The 17,665-nt window shown below is 36.0% G+C and overlaps 1 protein-coding gene across 4 annotated transcripts in view; it reads right to left on the reverse strand.

Moving 5' to 3' along the window:
* The window catches only part of LOC138710424 (uncharacterized), a 314,477-nt gene that overhangs the window by 35,733 nt on the left and 261,079 nt on the right, over nucleotides 1-17,665 (reverse strand). For all 4 annotated transcript variants that reach the window (XM_069841311.1, XM_069841314.1, XM_069841313.1 and 1 more), the window contains 2 exons: nucleotides 6,283-6,520; nucleotides 903-1,174 (listed from right to left, as the gene is read on the reverse strand). In XM_069841311.1, coding sequence (XP_069697412.1) covers nucleotides 903-1,174; nucleotides 6,283-6,519 — 509 coding nt within the window. In that variant the 5' untranslated portion in view covers nucleotide 6,520. The remainder of the gene's footprint in view (nucleotides 1-902; nucleotides 1,175-6,282; nucleotides 6,521-17,665) is intronic.

Raw genomic sequence — 17,665 nt, forward strand, 5'->3', positions numbered from 1 at the left:
AGCCTAGATAGATAGATAAGATAGATTAGCCTAGATAGATAGATATAGATATAGATATAGATAGATAGATATAGATATAGATATAGATATAGATATAGATATAGATATAGATATAGATATAGATATAGATATAGAGATAGATAGAGATAGATAGAGATATAGATATAGATATAGATAGATAGATAGATAGATAGATAGATAGATAGATAGATAGATAGATAGATAGATAGATAGATAGATAGATAGATAGATAGATAGATAGATAGATAGATAGATAGATAGATAGATAGATAGATATAGATAGATATAGATAGATAGATAGATAGATAGATATAGAGATAGATAGATATAGATAGATATATAGATATAGATAGAGACATAGATATAGATAGAGATATAGATATAGATATATAGAACTCTATGGAAAAACAAACAGAACTATATGAAAAGGACAAGAATGAACAATTCACCTCCATGTAGACTTTATTATATCAATGAAATTGTCGTTGATTCTTTGGAGGCACAATTGACAATTAAATGCACTTAAGTAGCAGCACAGTAGACCTAAACTATACAAACTATACACCTGGAAAAATAATGTCCATTCCTTAACTGTCGGAATCCGAGTCTACACTGACAAACTAAAACTAGACAGAATATTCTTGACCTGTAATATCACAAAGTGTCAATGGAGTAATGATTATTATAAGTATAGTACATAGAATAGTCCCAAGTTCTCGGGGGAAAATGTTATGCATATGCCTCCTATAACAAATCTAACAGAAGCTATCAGGATTCGAGCTGCATTTAATAAAAACCGATAGATTTTCGACGTAAGCAAAAAAGTAACATCACAAGCGACGTAAAAGCGTTTCTGATATCCCTGCAAAGAATGTATTCACCTCGTGCCTGATACAATCTGCCACACGCCGTCCTTGGCAGTGATGTTGTGCACGGGCAGCCTGGACTCCACTCCCGCAGGAACCCCTTTTCCACCGCTGTTTGCTTCCTGGATCACCCTGAGGGAATCCGAAGACTCGCCTGTCTTATGCCCCGGATGTATGCGAGCCCCGGCGTGGGTATCGCCTTCATTGGGGCCCCCGTGGTCTTCCCGTACGAACACTCCGAAGTTGTAGTCGAACCCTGCGCCACGGTACACCAGGTAGTCCTCGCCCTACAACACAAAGGCAGTATTATGTCGTGACTAAACGATTCATTATGTAATAACTGCGTTGTGCTCAAGCTACAAATTCAGCAGATTCAGTTTCTATTTCTAACATGGAAACAGAGATTTATCTTCTATCTTAGAAATTGGCTGTCATATATTTGGCACCTGGTCTTATGTCTAGCAACCATACTGATCGCCAGGCTGCGGATTTTGCATATTTCCATGTTCTTTTCCTTAAACTTGACGATATGCAGACAAAACATGAACATCTTTCTCGTTGTTTGAAATTAGTATGCAGAATTTTATTGTGCATATTTGAGCATATCTGTAACGTTATGGTATATTTATGCTTTTAGAGCATATATTTGCATATTTATACTAACTCAATACAGAAATAAATATTTTATTCTGTTTACTAATAAAAACTCTATAGACTATACAGACGTTTAACTGTCTTATACTTATACAATGAGTAGCTCGTTTATAAGTCGTGTGTAAATTCCTTACTAATAATCACTACATACGTCGTGTATAACAGTATAACTGTAACACAGCTACGTCATAGTTTCGTCAGTACTTCATTACGAAAGGTAATAGAATATCTGAGGTTCTCTATTGCATCCAGTAGAGCGATTAATAGTCCCGGCGCTGTTATTTCCGGCGTGACTCCGCCTCTTTGCTTACGTCTTAGAAAGTGAAGGCTCTATAAAGTCTAGGTAGGTAGTATCGTGCGCCATTTTTGGTCTTACGTTGCCGAGCTACCATACGAGGAATCTATTTGCCACACCGTTAAACATTATCATGTCGTAGCTCCTATGATAATAAATCAAACGCAATGTAATTCAGCAAATAATTGAGCGGCAAATAACGTCTTCGTGTGCTTTCTGCGAACGCCAACAAGAGAGCTAAAATGGCGGGCGATTATATTAAGTATTTATCGAGCCTTAAGAAATGAATCAGCGAATCACAAGACGCACACGTTCAAATGTAGCCGACCTGCAACGCGATTGGCTGCCGGAAATTAGAGCGACGGGACTATAGTGTGTCGTGTTACGTATCGATAGTACAACTGGCTCTGATCGATTACCACACTATATTTTGGTCAGAGAGTACAAGCTACAGCAATATTATTCTAATTATTCTATGATCTTTGGTTTGTTCTTCTGTGGTTACAAGGCAACCATTAACACAAAATGACAGCCGATACGAACAGCTGTTAAAGGGGCGGTCATTTTTTCTCTATATACAACACTTAAACAAGGGGTTTCGTGTATATTACCACTGCAAAGCAATTCCCATTGTATAGTTACAGACTGTTTATATATCCATCGCTTATGCATGGTTTATTAGTAACGTTTTCTGTCCCAACTCTGCATAAGTCTCGTACAAAAACTATACACGGTTTATTAGTAAGACCGTAAAAATATAAACTGCGAGAAAACAATACTCTCTTTCCCCATCTCACTCGACAATGTCTACTTCATTAGCACAGACTACATTGTTAAGCAGCACGTCACGCACTCGTTTTTTTCGCCTCTTTAAAACTATCCTGGGCTGACAGTATTCTCCATCAACAATAGAATGAATTGGTTTACATTTTAGCAGAAAAATTCAAACTGACTGCCAACGTTCCATGCATTTATTCGGTTCGTGTGTTTCATGGTGATTTGTTGTAATATTCGTTATGCCTAAAGACAAAAGTTCAAGTAGTACTCTTCTGAAAAGCTGGATTGATGGAGAGAAGACTTTAATATCAGACGGAAAACGTATATTTTGTTAAGTTTGTTCGAAGAAAGTAGTAAGCTTTTGCACTTTTTAAAAATATTTACCCAAAACACTTTCAATTATTTTATTTATAAATACACATTTTATTACATACAGTTGCGTATTTTAAAGTTTAATAATATTTTAATAAATATTTGAACTGCACAAAAAGGTTCCAAGTGGATCAGCATTTGTAGACTGCGTCTCACATAAAAACTATTCCTAAGAAAATATCGAAGGACCAAGCAATAATTAGCCCCAGAGGAAATCGAACCCATGTCTGAGGGCAACTCCACATCGGCAGGCATGAACTACGTCAGTGACTTCAAAGTGATGCGATGACAAGGAAGTTTTAGTGAGAGAATGGCAAAATTATGGCAGGGAAAAAGCAAAACCAGATAAAACCTCTACCCTACACCTCTTCGTCCACCACAAAGCCTACTTGCCTAGCCAGGATTTGAATTCGGGACTTGAAATGGGAACAGGCCAGTGCGGTGGATGGCACAAGCAGCGAAACTCTTCGGCCACAAGCTGAACACGATATGCTCCTAGTCGAAAACACTTCCGCTTGAGTCACAACAAAAGATAGACTTCTTGAGGGGAGAGGATGGTATTTTTTGGTGAAAAATGAGTAAATTTTCAAAAATAAAATTTTTTTAAAATACCCTGTGATATGTGTGGAATGCATAGCATAACATTTTGTGGGTATTTGTGCCCTTATCGGATGTTGAGTTGCCATTTTTAAACTTCCTGCGTTACGGATTTTTAAATCACTCGCCCACTTTTATTGTTGTTTCCGGTAAATTAAATTTTCAAAATCATGTTTTTTTTTCTTTAAAATACCCCTTGATATGTGTGGAATGCATTGCATAACATTTTGTGGGTATTTGTGCCCTTATCGGATGTTGAGATGTCATTTTTAAACTTCCTGCGCTATGGATTTTTAAATCACACGCCCGCTTTTATCGGTTTCCAGTAACTTCATATTTTTTTGCTACATTGCCAGACAAAAACGGATATAATTTCTGAACTATTAAAAATACATGCATGAAATTTAGAACACACATTCTTTAGACTATTAGAAAACGTTTCTCTGTAACAGAATTTTGTTAATTGATTTCATTTTAAAAATACGTCCGTTTGTTTGCAAGAAAGGAAATCAGAAAGTTGTTATTAAATTTAATTGTTTATTTTACAAACGTAGGGACTAATATCAAAATTCTGTTACAGACAGTTTGTAGAACATGCTTTTGCAAATACATTGGAAAAAACTGTTTGAATATATCTTTAAAAACGGTTTAGATATATCGGTTTTAGTACAATTCTGCATTGGGTATATTTTTTTTTTCAAATTTGGGCTCCCAAATAATTTTTTTTTCAAAATATTTTTATTTGGTTGAGTTGCCACAGCTATGAGCTCTCTACATACAAACAATATTTTACACCAAATAGGAAACGAGTTTTAAAAATATCATCCTTTCCCCCTAAATTGCCATTAACTTCAGTTCATTGCTACTTATCAATAAAATGCGATCGCTCGCGGGACGCTCACCCAGCGAATAGGGATTATAAAGAATGGACACTTCGCGACGGTACCTTTGATGTAGCTGGACTGATTTCAATGGCCTTCAAGCCAGCTAGAGCGTGAGATTCTGCTTTCTCCCTAGAGTTGGCACTGACATCACACCAAAGACGTTATACTAGTATGCATCACACCAGCTAGCAGTCGACACAGCGGAAATATAACACATATATACTTGTTTTTTTGAAAGATGGGACATGACAGTTAAGCGGCCGAGCTTGGAACTACAGTGCTATGTTGCCAATATGGACTACCACGCTGCCAGCTGATGGAAGTTAGCAAGTGACGTTAAAACATTCATTGACAATTGACGCGAAGGTAAGAAAACAATCCAAAAATCGACAGAGAATCAAAGATGAAACGTGCCAATGCTAACGTGAGCACAATAAATGTTGGCAAGAGAGCTATTAAGCACTCGCCATGTGGAAACTGTAAGTTTGGCAACTCGACCCTTGTTACCATAGCAATAGGCCTACCACGCTACGTGACATTCAGTTGTTTTTCCGATTGCAACGCTCCTGTCATGTCCCATCTTAAAAAAAAGAAAACAAGTATAATTAATACATCTAGGTACATTATGTACTCAAATAAAATAAATTGGATCCGTAAAATAATAAATCCGTCATTAACTGTAATGTCTAAACTCTAGAGTTCCTTTATAATGAGGGTTGAGACGTTGACCTCAACAACAATTAAAATATGTAATGATTTGATAGCACTGAAAATTGAAAAACATAACTCTTATGAGAAGTAAAACCATGTACCTATATTATATTATATTATATTATATTATATTATATTATATTATATTATATACAAATATTAAACGAATTTGATACATAATTTTATAATGTATTATATTATATTATATTATTTTATAATATAATATATTATATCTGAAATATAAAAAATTATTATTATAACTAGTTCGTCACTGAGAAATAAGGAAAAGCTGTTAACTTGAATTTATTTGAAGCAAAGCGTTACTTGATTATGCAATAAGGTAGGCGATGTTTGAATCCTGAGTCTCAACCTGAGAGGATAAAAAGAAAGGAGGGAGCACTCCAAGCAAATATGCTTGATAATCGGTGCGACGGATATGACGTCAAACTACACCTTCTATGCCCCATAATCCTCCGCGAAATACCGCCAATCGCCAAATATTCAATTGCTATTTTCGGTTTCGGTCATACGTAAACGATTTAGAATGAATGTGGAGGTAACAGAGTATTAGCAGATTATTGTATCAATGTAAATTTCACTGTATATTTATTAAGTGTTACGGTTGTGACATGGACTGAACACTTCATTTCCACATTCTTTCTTTTATCAAGAAGGATGTTGGCACTTCTTCATATGTTAAAGCATAGGGGACATATCAACGAACATATTCTACAGCTGAGCCGATCAGAATATTAGCTTATTAAAAAAATAACACTTGGTGAACTTTACTACACTTCTGAAATATTCACAACATGAAACAATTTGTAATCGTAATAATATGAACAAAACAGCTGACAAACACACCGGAAAAAGAGATGAACTATGGGTAATTTGACGGCCATACTAGTACACCTTTTTGGTTCCACCGTTTCAAGCTTATGACCCAGGGTTGGTCTCAACTCTATTCTCAATTATTATCTTAGCCTATGCTCGATTACACTAACCTCTAGCGCTTGGAAGTAGAACTGCGCTGGCGCACAGAGAAACAAAACACAGGAAAATCCGCTCAGTGTCCATTCTTTATAATCCCTATTCGCTGGCTCACCTGCAGAAGAGACTGGGCGTCCTCGTAGTCGGGCTTGTCCCCGCGGCGCCGCCCCCCGTGCCGCACCAACACGCCGGCGCCCCGTCCCCGCTCATCGATGAGAAAGATCTCCGTGAGAACAATGACGCCGAACACGGCGAAGAACATCACCACGATGAAGAAGCTGAGGTTGGCTCGCTCTCGAAGCACGCGGGAGCGCTGCGTGGACAGCTTCTTGCCGCCCCGAGACTTGAACATCCTGCAACAAGCCGCATATTCATTAGCCTTTACTCTGTGATCTAATATGTTAATGCGAATTACGCGTGCTCACACTCCTATTAAGTTCGACGAGTCTCCCTATGTGGAAAGTTAACTTCTTGACATTGAATTACATGTAAAGCAAACTTTATTATACCAGCTATTCCATCTCAAATCGACCGAAATATAGAGAAAATTGACCTTACAATTTCTAAATACAATGAAACTTTTTTTATACGTAGAGAACTGTGATACAATGCTTTGTGCAAAGTTTGAGGCATCAGAACTCCATAGTGCTTAAATTAAAAATATTTAAATTTATCGTATTTTCATAAAATTAGCAACTTTAAACTGTTGTTGCTCCGAAACCCTTTCACCCAATGATCAAAATCATGGTTTATTTTGATGATGAGAAATTAAAGTTTGTATTGGCATATAAACAGTTTTTCTTACTTTTTATGGAAATGGAGAAATTTAGATTTTTCCTCATTAAAACGCCTTTGCTTAGGAAAAAAATATTTAAAAAATATATAGTTAGATTCCGCATTGAAAGTACAAATAAACACATATTTTTTACTGATGGTATGTTGATAAGAAAGTATTGAAAATATCAAATAAAGAAAATAAATAGTACGCGCGTGAACTAACCAGCTGACTGTGAGACGGGAGCTAGCCCGGATAAGCAAGGCCAGGAGACAAACACGTGATGTTTCGTCTAGTAGCGCATAGCTGGGCTAGCTTTATCACAAGTTTTCATAAACACAGGAGTAAAATGACGCCCAACGCTGGCTTATCTTCAGCTCTCGGCCAGTGTGTGCAGTACTGCGCCGTTCAAATCTAGGAGTGTGAAAATAATCTATTTAATACCCTCGAAACTTATTGCCGTACCACTAAGCAAACAATGCCGAATCCCTCTTAATAATGCAAGGTTTTTTCTCAATATTTTTTTACATTTTTACAAATGATCAAAAAGCCTAAAAGCAAGTAAAATCAGATTATCTGTCTCTCTGTACACAATAAAAATAAGGATTACTTCTTAACATAATCTACCAAATGTCAGCTTCAAAATGAGCTCTCGTTCAATGTTCTACAGTAAATGGTTCCAGAGTTCTGAGCGCTGAAAGAGGCTTGTTTTTCCAAAATACGCTAAATTTGTCGCTCAACAATACGAAAACCGTTTGACTTTCGATAGTATATTTTTGCAAATGCACTCTCCTCAGCACCTTCTATAAATAGGGGGAAAAAATAGGGTGTAAAATGCGAGGTTTTTTACTGATCGATTTCATATGGAATAGCCCATACGTAACTAGATAGATAGATGGATTTATTGAGTAACATTATACATACATATTTTTATATTATCATAGTTTTGTCTAAAATCCAATGCACGGGTCTTCTGACCGTATGTACTTTGTACCTAAAACAAGTTCTACTTTGTAGGTTTCACCCCCCTCCCCATCTATGATTATATCCACTACTCTCTAAAAGAACACACATATTAAAATGAAAATGGCACACAAAACGTATTATATAATATAGCCTAATCTAAAACAGACATAAAAGTGTATAGTTGGGTAGATACTATTATCCCTTCCTCAGTTGGTGTCACAAACTTCAACAGCTGAAGTTCTAATCTTTCTCGCCTTCAAGAGGATCAAGCCAATCTTTTGTTCGTATTCTCTATTCCCCATGAGGTCAAGGCATGCAAGCGAACTCCTATTCTGACTTAGCATCGAGGGTGGTAGATATTTTCTCCGTACATGTTCCAATTCGACACACTGTAATAAAATATGTTTAGAGGAGTCCTTTTCTCTGCACAGTGGACAAAGGCGCTCTCCTTCTTCGTTGACAATTTTATTACCCTTCCATGCCCCCAATCTTAGCCACGCTAAACCTGTTCTGCTGTCTTTGTTACAAGAATTTATGTAGTCACACCTCCCCCAGTTAAGCATGAGATCTGATTGTAAATGTAGTGAGGGCTTTTCCGAACATTGGAGCTCAATCTCTTGCCTCTCGATATCAATTAATCGCATCTTCACATTACGCCATACATTCCTCCTGTTATTCTCTCCTTTCTCCCACACTCATCCCATTCCTATATGATGCAGCCCCCTCTGCAGTTTATAAACCCACCCCTTTTCCCAACGCTCTCTTTGTTGAACTTTGTAGCAGATTGACCGTAGAAGCGACTGATCCCCAAATACTGCATAATTTTTAACCAGTATTTTATCACCCTTACTTTCATATGAATTGCTTCTATACCTAACTAATGCTTGGATTAGGTATATTTAAAATAACTAGCAGCTTTGAATTTTGACCTGAGCGAAAACTGACTGAATATTCCATCTCTACCGTTCTCAATCCTAAACAGTGTGTGGAGCTTCGACACGACTATCTCGTACTCACTTCCCTTCCAGGGAGCATACTAAAGGGTTTTATCGACCTTAAGAATCAATCTTCTAACGCAGGCATGAAGCCGCATCGCGCGTCGCGCAATGTGCAATTTTTTAAATCTAGCTGAACAAAATTCATTTTTCGACTTGTTAATTTGACTGCATATTTTTATGAATATATGTCCCTGAATGTAAAAGGCTTCTTATGAAGACAGTGCACAGTAGAGATGGAAGAAAACATCATTAGCAGCGATTTTTCACCGGTGATTAAAAAATCACTTTCACTCCAGTGAGTGAAGTGTTCATTAACCAGTGAAACAGTTATCAAGCGGTGATTTACTCAATGCACAAGAAACAACTGTAAAGGTACGGTCACATGTCGCTACTTTTGCTGCGCAACTTTTGTACTGCAGCTGCAAAAGTTGCGTGTCGTGTTCACACGTAAGCCAAAAGTAGCGCGCTGCACGCTACTTTTCGTTCTGCGCAACCCGAGTGCAGCAAAAGTTGCAACTGGAGGTTGCGAGTCTGTTCACACACAAGGCGCTACTTTTGCAGCCGCAGTCATGCTGCAGGTTTCCAACTACGTGTTGACTTCTCAATATACAGTTTGTGGTTATGTTCGCATTATTAAGAAACTCATGCGAAAGCTTACTTATCTATTATTTGCTTTTCTGTCCTAACTAGTATTCAGAAATTGGCATTATTTTTACTTTAAAGCTTTTAAAAACGCCTTTATAGTTAAATGATAACCAACAGCATATTCACGTAATCAATGTTGGCAACCCTCCTGTTTGAAACTATGCTACGGAAAATTAAAAAAATGAATTATATCGTCAGCAAATATGCTCAGACTGTGTTGTGTATTTAATAACTGTTACAAATAATTTATTTTCATCACATTTAACATTAAAATATATCCAAACAATAAAAGTATCATTGGCACATTTGGGTGGCAACACTGGTCGCAACCGCAGCAAAAGTTTCAACAAAACCGATATAAAAAATGCTGCGGCTGCAACCCTGAGAACCCTGTTCACACGTCGCTACTTCTAAGCTGAAAAAGTAGAGGGCAGCAGGTTCGGCAGCCGCTACTTACTTTTCGGGTTGCAGCGTTGTTCACACGTCGCAGTACGAGAGTTGCGCAGTTTTTTGTACTGCAGCGCTGCAAAAGTAGCGACGTGTGACCGTACCTTAACGTATCACTATTTCCTCAGTGATTTCAGTGTCTTACAGTACATTGCAGTCTTTTGCCACCTGTTGAGCAATTTTTAAACTACTTGACATTACACGGCTTTTTATTGTGATGAAAGAAAATATTGCAATTTCAGTGCTGAGTTGAACAACTTAGTGATATGGCATAACTTTTTTTGATAGATTTTAAAGAATTAGGTTACTTTCAACATAAAAATATTTCGATAGATAGCTATATTTTCTAATGCACTGTTATAGCCCTTCTGCCTCCTACTTGTTTCAAATATAACACTATAGAGGTCCATGACGCAATTCTAGAGAAATGACCATTTCTCTATTAATTCGTCCTAGACCTCTCTCATGTTATTTGGAAATTAGCGGATTAGTGGGGCTTTAAAAATGTTATGGTGGCTCACCAATGAGGCAAAAATTTCACTAGTCAGCTTGGTGAAATTACAGAAGTGCAATTTAAAATTCGGACTTTTTTTCATTCAAGAAAAAATTTAGGCCTAGTAACAAGAAAGTGGCCACCGGCGTAGCTCAGGCGGTACGGCGTTTGCTTGCTGGTCCGGAGTTGCGCTTGGGTGTGGGTTCGATTCCCGCTTGAACTCATTCCCAGATTTTTCAACCGTAAGGCGAATGTCAGGTAAACTATGGCTAATCCTCGACCTCATCTCGCCAAATACCATCTCATCACCAACTCCATCGACACTAAATAACCAAGTAGTTGGTACAGCGTCGTTAAATAATCAAAAGAAGGATAGCTACAACAGTGCATTAGAATATATTTTGAAAGTATTTGTACCTGCAAACTAAAGCCACTTCTTTATCATATATATATATATATATATATATATATATATATATATATATATATATATATATATATATATATAGGGGTATATCACAGAAGCCAGTTAAGCTAAAGACAATTTTGCCTTCGTAGATGTAGCTTTCCTGGAGAATTACCACTAATATTTACCGCATATTGTAGTAGTTTAACCATACTGTAACTGTGGAACGTCTGAATAAAAAGAAAGGAGAGGCTAGAATTATTAAGGCTGCTATAACAATGCAGGTATACAAATATCACTTTGTTCAACCACACTTATCAGTTTATCTTCTTCTTCTTCTTCTTCTTCTTCTTCTTCTTCTTCTTCTCCCCTTCAAGTATTAGGCCAAATGGCCTGTTACGATCTCACAGTTGAATTTTCAATCCAGCGCTTCTTTGGACGACCGAGAGACTCTTCCCGTTTGGACGACAGAGGAGCATGGCTTTTGGGATTCTATCTCTATGCATGCGATGCAGATGATTTATCTAGTTGTTCTGATAATGTTTTACGTGATTAATTACAGGTTCTAGTTGTAATTCTTCCATTACATCTTCATTGCGTTTGTGATCCCATTTCGTATATCCCGCTGTATATCTCATAAATTTCATTTCATTATCAGTTTATCACCTTTATTATATATGCAGCCAAATGTAAATTACATAATACCGGTATTTAAGTTAAATATTATTATTTGTAAATTCCGCAAATAATCTCAACTAATGTGATTTCACCATAATATATTTCTTCTGAGTTAGTTCTGTTTTTCTCTCCACTGTCAATGCACCCATAATACCTTATTCCATTCATTATGTTAACAATAATGCATCTACGATCATAATCACATTCACCAATAACTAATTCAAAACAATTGATTTCTCGCACTTCGCAGTGAGAGATCACTCCCAATCGCCCCCACTCCTAGATCACTGCTCTACTGGCGTTCAGACCGCTCTATAGCGCAGGTCTCTTGTCGTCATCACTGGCAACTGGAAGTCATCTCTAATCACTGGATCACTGATTAAAATCACCGTGATCGAAAATGAGCTGTCACTGCTTCACTGGTGAGTGAAAAATGATATTTTACCCCATCTCTACTGCACAGTATTTCTCGCGGATATTTAATTTGTTTTAGAGGAGCGTAAGCACTGCTGTCTGCAAAGTGTTGAATCCACACTTCTCAGTCGCAATAGAGGGCGCTTTGTTGAAAGTCGCATTAAGGGCTAGTAAATTGTGTTTTCTTTTCTTCTTTCACATAAAATTTGTAAATCCAGGTATGTCCTTCAACATAATTACTAAATTAGAGTTTACAATACGGATTTTATTTGGTATGAAGGACATTTATATATTTTTTTTTTCCCAAAAACTCTACTTTAACTTGAGTTATAAAATACCAGCTGCTGTGCGCAGTCAAAACAATTTTATATTTATACTAGACATACCCGTGCGCTTCGCTGCATTTGTTAGAAATAAATATAAAGTAATTAATTAAAATAGGCTATTTGATCCAGGGAACATCCGTGTTTGATAGAAGCATAAATCGTTTAAATAATTAAAATAGATCATTTTGGTTCAGAGAGCACACATTTGGTGCAAGGATAATTCCTTTAACATGTTTCTTAACTGTTATTATATGCAAACAATTAAAATAGGATCATTTAGTTCAGGGAACATCTGTTTTTGGTGCAAGGATAATTGATTTAACTTTTTTCTAAATTAGTCTTGAATGCATCCTTTAATAAATCACTCCGAGTCAATGTCATATAGAATGGATTGTGTATGAAGATAATTTTTTATGTTGGCTTCACTGTGCATCTTTTTTTCTTTTTAAGTTTATTTATACAAGCTTTAACATCTGTGGTCATGTTGCGTGTTTAGAATGTGTAGGTATATCAGAAGGCCGGTTTTACTCTTGTTGAGTTCCTGTTTCTATTGTGTGTTGTAGATAACTTGTGTTCATGTAACTGATTATAAATTTTGATGAATGTTTATCGTATTGGTAATTGAGGAGGTGATGTAATGAACCATGGCATATAAATTTCCAATCTGGCATTTGCCTTTATGAAAACCCCCAGTCAGATTGGTCGGCCACAAAGTTTGAACCTGTGACCTCCGGAATGTGAGTCTCAAACGCTACAATCTGAGCCAACTCACTCGGTTGTACATCATTGTTTATGTAAATAAAAAAATGAAAATGAATGTGGTACATAAATATTATTTTAAGAAATACAGGAAACGAATATGGGTAAATTATGAGCGCAGGAACGCCATTTCGTGACATTTTGTAAAGTAATTCAGCTCCAGTGAGCTCAATGGTAAAATTCTAATTTTTACTCCATATGTACTGTACTTTTGATCCAGTAAAAATACTTATCTTTACGACAAAACTCTTAAAAATACTATTATGTTCTGTGGACAAAAAGAAACTTAAGTGTATAAAATTAGAGTATTTTATGTGGACCAAATAAAGTTTAAATAATGAAGTAATACAATATTGCGACAGAATATAAGGTTCTCTGTGCGTAAGGATCTATTTTCACCTTATCTCAGGAGTTACCGTAATGGCATATAGCACTATGTTCATCTAGAGAAACTACAATTTCAAATAGTGAAGGAATTATCCAAACCGGTTAAGTAGCTTCTGAGATTACTTCATACAAATACACAAACTTTCTCTGTGTATATTAATATTGATAAACATTTATACATTTATATATAGAATACAATTATATCGGTATAAAATAGTTTGTTGTGCAAGGCCGCCTTAAATAGACGGAGTCATTTGTTTTAATTTCATTATAGTGAATTAGTCTGAGGCGGCGCTGATAAACATATTGTTATTTAAACTCGAGTATTTACTTAAATATCAGATCCATCAAAATTTTGTATAGAATAAAATTGATCGGAAACCGTTTTTAAAGAAACCTTTGTTATGTAACATTTTTCATAACAATCAATAATAAGCTAGATATTTCGATTTATTTAATTCAGTCCCCTTTATAACCCCCTTTAAACAAAGTATTTTGAATGCCATATAGGCTAAAATCTAAGTTAGAACGAACTTCATTAAAGATTCCAATTTTCATAGAAATCGGTTCAACCATTATCGCGTGGAAAGGTAACAAACATCTAGACAGACAGACATACAAACAAAAATTAAAAAAAAGCGATGTTTGGTCTCAGATGGTTAATTATGCATGTTAACACTAATTATTTTTGGAAAAGCGAAAATTATCACACAATTTTTGTTACAAATTTATTATTAGTACAGATTCCGACGTCATTATCTGTATGGAAATAATATTGTTTGCTTGGTTGCATATATTTACAACCTAACCGATATTAATTATTTACAGTGCTGTGACGAGCTATACCGCGGTGGTAACTTTTTGGAGTTCGGTACTGAATTACTGCTGAATCATGGAATGACGAACTTTTAAATAATATTATGGTACCATTAGGACTAAAAGATTTTTCCCAGTAATATTGAAAATAGAATTAAGACAAAGATCGGAGATTTTTCACCGAAAAATCTGTTCTTTTGATTAATGTGTCATACATAGAAGTTAGAAAAGATTCTTAAAACATAATGCTGACTTATTGCTGACTACCTAATTGATTCCTTTAATTTTCCGGAAGAAATATGCAATTCCTTTGCTTCTGTGGCTGGGGATACGATACCTTGGCCGAGTAGGGGTCATCCAAGAAAACTGTTCAGTGAAATCAGCAATAGAAGTAAACTAAAGAGAGGTTCAAAGTTTACTAGATGACCTTAGTCAGGAGGAAATTCACTGCAGAATCAACTTTACGAGGACCAACTGGACCATGCTTGTAAGTGTATTGTCAGTGTGAAATGTGATAGTTTAAAATTATGGCACAATGTAATTTAGAATAAACTGTAATTTACAAGTGGGGTGCGACGGGAGTTCGAAGCATATCAGCAAAGATTTGAGCAGGAAGGAAGTCAGAAATGTGATGATGGAAATATATTCATAATTTCATTAGTCCCACTTCAAACCCATATTAATAAGCCGGAAAAACTAATCGTGTAGTAACATCCTTGGTCTTCTTCTACGAGATTTTGCAGATTCATAAGTCTTTTCCAGAAAGAAACATCACAATTAATCAAAGAAGAGACAGATAAAGCTCAACGGTAAATCAATATTCTGGAACATACCAAGGGTGCTTATCCTAACGGGGAATAAGACGTCTAAGAAATACAATATTTGCACTTCCCAAATATGTGAATAAGGACACAAACATTTCAGACTCCACAACTTACGATTTAGATCTTTCCACACTGGACGCCTTGATTCGTTGTTTAAAATGTCTTCTACATATCGCCTACAGATTAGGGATTAAAAAATGCCAGACCAGGGGTAAACTGACGAGTCGAAATGTGAATCTAGGAAGAAAATAATTAGAGAAAAATTCCAAAGTGAAATGGATCTTCTGGTTGATAGAATGAAACCTGGATGTGGGACCATTAATGATGGCAATCCGGCAAGAAGATGCCAGACAAAGCGCTAACATAACAGAAATAAACGAATACCTCATTCAGCGATTCTGCAAACATTACCCTGTAGATTTGAAATAGTGGGGACGCATTTCAACAATTCACAACATATACTATGAATTCAAATGGATAAGGAACATATTTTATATTAAATTTTTAATTTATCCAATTGTATTTAGTTGATGTGAAGGACATTTATACTATTTTTATAGTTATTAATTTTGCCTAAATGCACCCCTATAAAGATGTAGTTTCTCTTATATAGGCCTTAACGCACTCAGAATGTTTGTACACAAATCAAATAGGCCTATGCTACCTCTAAGTTCTGCATAAAGTTTCATGAAAATATGTTAGATAGGAAAGAAGTTATTAATTTTGTGTAAATTCACCCCCAATAAAGGAGTAATTCCCCTCACACAAAATTAACCAGAGTTTGTACTCATATCAAATACGCTGAGTTTAAATTCTGCGTAAAGTTTCATGAAAATACAGTACGTCAAGAGAAATGTTATTAACTTTGATTAAATTCTGCACAAAGTTTCATAAAAATTTGTTAGATGAGAAGGAAGGTATTAATATTTTATAAATTTATACCTATAACGAGGTAGTTTTACTTACACAATCGTAATCAAAGTTTGTACATAAATCAAATATACTTCCTTAAATTCGAAATTTTCTCGGGCTTCCAGCCAGGTAACAAGTTGGTGATTCACCGACTTTCGAGTATGTTCATCTTCCTCGTCTTCAGGGTTAACTGACACACCAGCTTGTTATCTGGCTGGAAGCCCGAGAAAATTTCGAATTATCACGTCGCCAGGAACGCTTCAGCAGTTACTTCCTTAAAGTTTTGCATAAGGTTACATGAAAACCTGTTAGACGAGAAGGAAGGCATTGATTTTTTGTAAATTTACTCCTATAACGGAGTAGTTCCTCTTTCATAAACGCAATCATAGTTTATACACAAAACACATATACAGGGACATCATTTTATTTTTACTAACATTTTTAATATTAACCATGTCTATACCTTTAGAGAACAGGAAACACAGTTTGCTATCCCCTTCCACGACTGTAGTTCGATGATACTGGCGTAAAACACAAACAGATCACTCTACTAGGTATAGGAGGGAAGAAAAGTAGTTCATCCATTTACGTAAACTAGGAAATATCGCGATTTTGAGTTCGATAATTTTCATTAGGTTTTTGTTTAATCTTAAAATAGTACTGTATTAAGAATAAGTGTTTTTACTCACGAACTGAGTTATCCATGCGTGCGTATTCATTATGCAGTGTATATTATACTGTCTACAGCACATTAGCGCACAATATAGAGAAAAAAATTAAATCATAATATGAATATTTAAACACATTTTTGAAAATGGTGGCCGTTCATTTCGATACAGGCTTCAGTTCTTTTGTGCATATTATCGCACTATAGACTACTGCATCTAATTCCAATTGCCAGTTTCGTCCTTCGTACTAATAACTGTACCTACTCTATAAAAGAGTACCTTACGTACTGTAAATTCAATCTTCACTTCTGCCCGACCCGCACAGATAAAATTACTCAGACATGCTATCTAGTGTCCGTCCAAGTGGTTATGCCGCAGGATCGTAGAAAGGGGGGAAATCACGTGAGAGTTAATTACTTAACGAGGCCCTTTTATTTAAATTATTTTAAACAGTTGCATAATATTACGTAAACGTCCAATTCTTAACAGAAATTAATGTTTTCAGAAAAGAGCTAAGACAGCCCAGCTTTTACAGAGGAGCGAACAGAAGCAGGTGGAGGAAATCGGGATGCGACGTAGGCAAAAAGACTGTGCGAAAATATGATTCAATATTGAAAGCTCTTTCGTCACTGGAAAACGCGAACATATTTCTGGAACGTACTATACTCACTAACGCAGTACTTCTTACTATATGCGGACAGTTGGAACTTCATTAATAGAAGGGGTGGGAGTGAAGTACATTAAAAAACTCAGGTACAATAAAAATTGAAGTAAAAATAAAATGACGTCCCTGTACTTGCTTAAAGTTCTGCATAAAGTTTCACGAAAATATGTTAGATAGAAAGAAGTTATTAATTTTGTGTAAATTCACTCCTCATAAAGGGGTAATTCCCCTTACATAAACGTATCAGAGTTTGTATCGAAAACAAATACGTTACCTTAAAGCTCTGCATAAAGTTTCATGAAAATCTGTTAAATAGGGGA

This window comes from Periplaneta americana, chromosome 12 (assembly GCF_040183065.1).
Source record: "Periplaneta americana isolate PAMFEO1 chromosome 12, P.americana_PAMFEO1_priV1, whole genome shotgun sequence".
In the NCBI taxonomy this organism is placed as follows: Eukaryota; Metazoa; Arthropoda; class Insecta; order Blattodea; family Blattidae; genus Periplaneta; species Periplaneta americana.